General features: G+C 32.2%; 1 protein-coding gene across 1 annotated transcript; it reads right to left on the minus strand.

Annotated features, from left to right (window-relative positions):
• Window positions 1–288: 288 nt before the first annotated feature.
• Window positions 289–1,335, minus strand: LOC110318362 (olfactory receptor 4A15-like). The gene has a single exon (XM_021193354.1). It carries the CDS (start codon window positions 1,290–1,292, stop codon window positions 369–371), a length of 924 nt encoding a protein of 307 aa, XP_021049013.1. The 5' UTR covers window positions 1,293–1,335; the 3' UTR covers window positions 289–368.
• Window positions 1,336–3,892: the final 2,557 nt, after the last annotated feature.

The following is a 3,892-nucleotide window of genomic DNA, read 5'->3' on the forward strand; positions in this document are numbered from 1 at the left end:
CAATCCTACAACGTTCAGGAGAGACTGAGTGACCATAAACATCCAATATTGTTTTATCATTTCTCAATTTATAAGAATGAATCCTTTTGTAATAACTCCTATTTAAATTTCAAGACAGATCAAGTATGCTCATTAGGAACATAGTTTTGTTTTTCAATGGACAAGACCACATACCCTTTGTTTATAACACTGAAATAATGTCATACTGATTGATGTCTCTATGGAAAATTTCATTTTCAAAATATTTGCATAAAGAATTGTACCCTAGATTAATTCATAAGTAGATAGTGTCATAATCCTAAGAATTATTCCTAATTGATTTTATTCAAATAAAAAGTAAAGTAATTTCACCAGAGATACTTTACAGTTTAATCTGCAGGTAGAATTTTGCACCAGAGCTTTTTCATACAAGTTTTCATCTCTGAATTTCTTAAGGTATATATTAAAGGATTCAACATGGGAGTGATAATTGTATAAAAAACAGTAATACATTTATCGATGGGAAAGTTGTAAACTGGTCGGGCATACATAAAAATACATGGAACAAAAAAGAGGATAACTACTAGGATGTGGGAGCTGCATGTGGAGAGGGCTTTGCGCCTCCCTTCCTGACTTTGAGTATTAAGAGATCTTAGGATGATTCCATAGGAGCCTAGGAGGAGGGTGAAGATCACAATACACATGGCTCCACCATTAGCAATAACAGTGAGGCCAATGAAGTAGGTGTCTGTGCATGCAAGTACCAATAATGGAGACATGTCACAAATGAAATGATCAATAACATTAGGGCCACAAAAAGGAAGGTTGTATACAAAGACAATTTGAATCAGAGAGTGTGTAAAACCTCCAATCCAGGCAATAATCAACAAAGTGATGCAAACCCTTCGATTCATGATGGCCAAATAGTGCAGTGGCTTACAGATTGCCACATAGCGATCATAAGCCATTGCCACCAGAATAACAATATCAACACCACCAAATAAATGCTCTATAAAGAGCTGGCTCATGCAAGCTGTAAAGGAGATGGTCTTTTGATCACAGAATAAATCCACAATCAACTTGGGTGAGATGGCAGTGGAGAAAAGAGCATCCAAGAGTGATAGAGAGGCGAGGAAGAAGTACATTGGAGAACCCAAGGAGGGGCTGGTAATGACTGTCACCACAATAAGCAGGTTGCCCACCATGGTCACAATGTAGATGAGTAAAAAAATGAAAACCAATATTTTTCTCCCAGCAGGATCCTGAGTGAGACCCAGGAGAATAAATTCTGTGATATTATTTTTCTCTCCCATCAGTCCTGTCAGTGGATTATATTAGAGATGGCAGTTCCTAAAAACAAAATCTGGGGTAGAGTTAAGAACATGATTTTATTATGACATGGCAAACATCTTCATCATTGTCTTCTACAGTGATAAGCTCTAGTGTGAAATTAGTAAACAAGTTTTTGGTTCACCAAGAAACTAAATAAAACTTTCCTTTGAATGTTTTATTTCCCTATTATGGTTTTATCAAGTAGTGTTCTTTTTCTCATGACTTTATTAGCTCTATGTATTAGAGTCATTTATACACTATGAACTATTTAAAACACATTGTACAGTCACAGTTGTCAGCAATGACAAAAAGACAGCTGCCACATTTCAGGAATCTGATTTCTAAGTTATCATAAACTTCAATATCTAAATTAATTTTATGTTATTTTATCTGGTAAAAATATCTTCAGTATATTCTCTCTATTTCTAGGATCACAAAGCTGATTGAACATTAGGCAGATGATCTGTACTTCTCATAAGACTTTCAGTCAACATGGGACTGTCATGAAATCCTAAGAGATTTGATTTGAAACTGCATCAAATAACTACATATGCATTTGTCACATTTCTGTCTACAGCTATTATTACAACTATTTTTAGGAGACTTCTTTGGAACTATAATTCTAGTCGCACATTCTTGAATTTACTGAATTCAAATAATTCAGAACTCTTCTATCATCTGCAGTTAGCTTTTTCTCGCACTTAAATGGCATAGGTGGTAAAACATAAACTGAGAACTGGGTAAAGAACACACATTATTGGTTTTAAGTATCATCCTCCCAGGTAGAAGTTGCTGTTAGAAATTCAGTATTCACATCCATAAAAGCAATACCTTCCCAGGAAATGACAACCCAGGGCCAGTGGTAAATAACATGGGCTGTGAAGCCATATGGGTTTATTTTTTAATCCAAGCTTCTTTCCATTGCTGTGAAGATGAACTTCTACCACACAATAATTTTGTCAATGGTCTACTTCCTCATTTCTACCAGGGGAGAACACTTAGAATCTCCTTTCTCTGAAAGAATAAAAAGCAGCCTAGTTAACATAAAGGTGATATGTCTTATAAAAATTTCTGAGTATTTATTTAACTGTGATCACCAACAATAAGTCATCATCATTCATTTCAACAAAAGAACTATTGCCTTCAGTCTGAGATAAAAATAACACTATGCTTTTAATATTGTGTGAGTTCTAGGAAATTATACACTTTATCACTAATAGGTACAAAGACTATTTACCTGTGAAGAGGTGATTTTTTTCTAGAAACAAGTGAATATGACAATGTTTGAATGCATTTCATAGTAAAAGAGGTTGTGAAGTTTTCTTGAGAAGACAGACCTGATGCTGCCTCTGTGTGTATCAATCTCATTGTGGCCAACATCTCATTCAGATCTGGATTTGTAGAAACTAAAAACGGAAAACAGTTCAGCTGCTCAGTGACTTAAGACTGAAGCATTGTGTTCAGTACTGACCCTTGCATATGACCTTGTCATATGTTATACCTTGACTCTCATTAACTATCAGTGCTGAATTTCACTGGGTCAAATCTCCTATGTCCAGTTTAATAATTATATTACGATCAAAGATGATTCCTTAAATTTATTAACAATTTTTTTTCAAAGGATAATACTATAAAATTGTAGAACAGGAAAATTTTATTTTAAACATTAGCCATTAAGATTTTTCTAAAAATAATTTAATGCAGTGTTTAAGAACATGGTAGAAACTTAACATAATAATAACATAAATCTAGGTTATCGCTTATTAGGGATAATCTGACCACAAGTTTCGATATTTGTATATACTAATACATTGCCTGGCATCATTTTAAGATGTATACAAAAAATGTATATTGGGCCTCAAGAACAAATGATAATTTCCCTTTTACTATAACATATAAAATATGTACTTTTGTATAAAAAATATATTGCATATCTATCTGTTAAACATTTCATAAAATATAATCTACAAAACCATGTAAATTTTCTCTTTATTGTTACATATATGACATATAAAACTTTTTATATGATAATATGGAAAATAAATACTAATAATATTATGAAATTAAAAACAAAATGTCCATAGGTATGCTCCAATTAAATTCTGTATTTGTCACTTTTATTTTCCCTATTTGTATGTCTTTTATAAGATGTAACTTTAAAATATTACAAGTACTTCAAAAAATAAAAAGAATATTCAACTGGCACCACCTAATACATGATTTCAAGAACTCAGGTCTTGGATTTGACCTTGAAGGAAAAGTCATGACCTATGATAATAAAGATGGCTGTTAAGTATAAACACATAAGTGAACTTGTAAATAGATATAAAGACACATAAATGTAAATATCAATGCTTATATAAAGGTAGTTAAATAAATTTGCTATGAAAATATCGAAAAGTAAAGTTGTTATAGTTGTCCACATAAGTTAAAATAAATCACTCCAAACCTAGTTTTTGATATTACAAATCTTCAGCAACATAAAAAAAAGAAATTAAGTAATGATATGTGAATTTTCTCCTTTTGGTGAATCATCATAAAAGACCCTGATTTTATGATTGAGAATAAATTCTATAACCTT

Source organism: Mus pahari, chromosome 3 (genome assembly GCF_900095145.1).
Source record: "Mus pahari chromosome 3, PAHARI_EIJ_v1.1, whole genome shotgun sequence".
Lineage (NCBI taxonomy): Eukaryota > Metazoa > Chordata > Mammalia > Rodentia > Muridae > Mus > Mus pahari.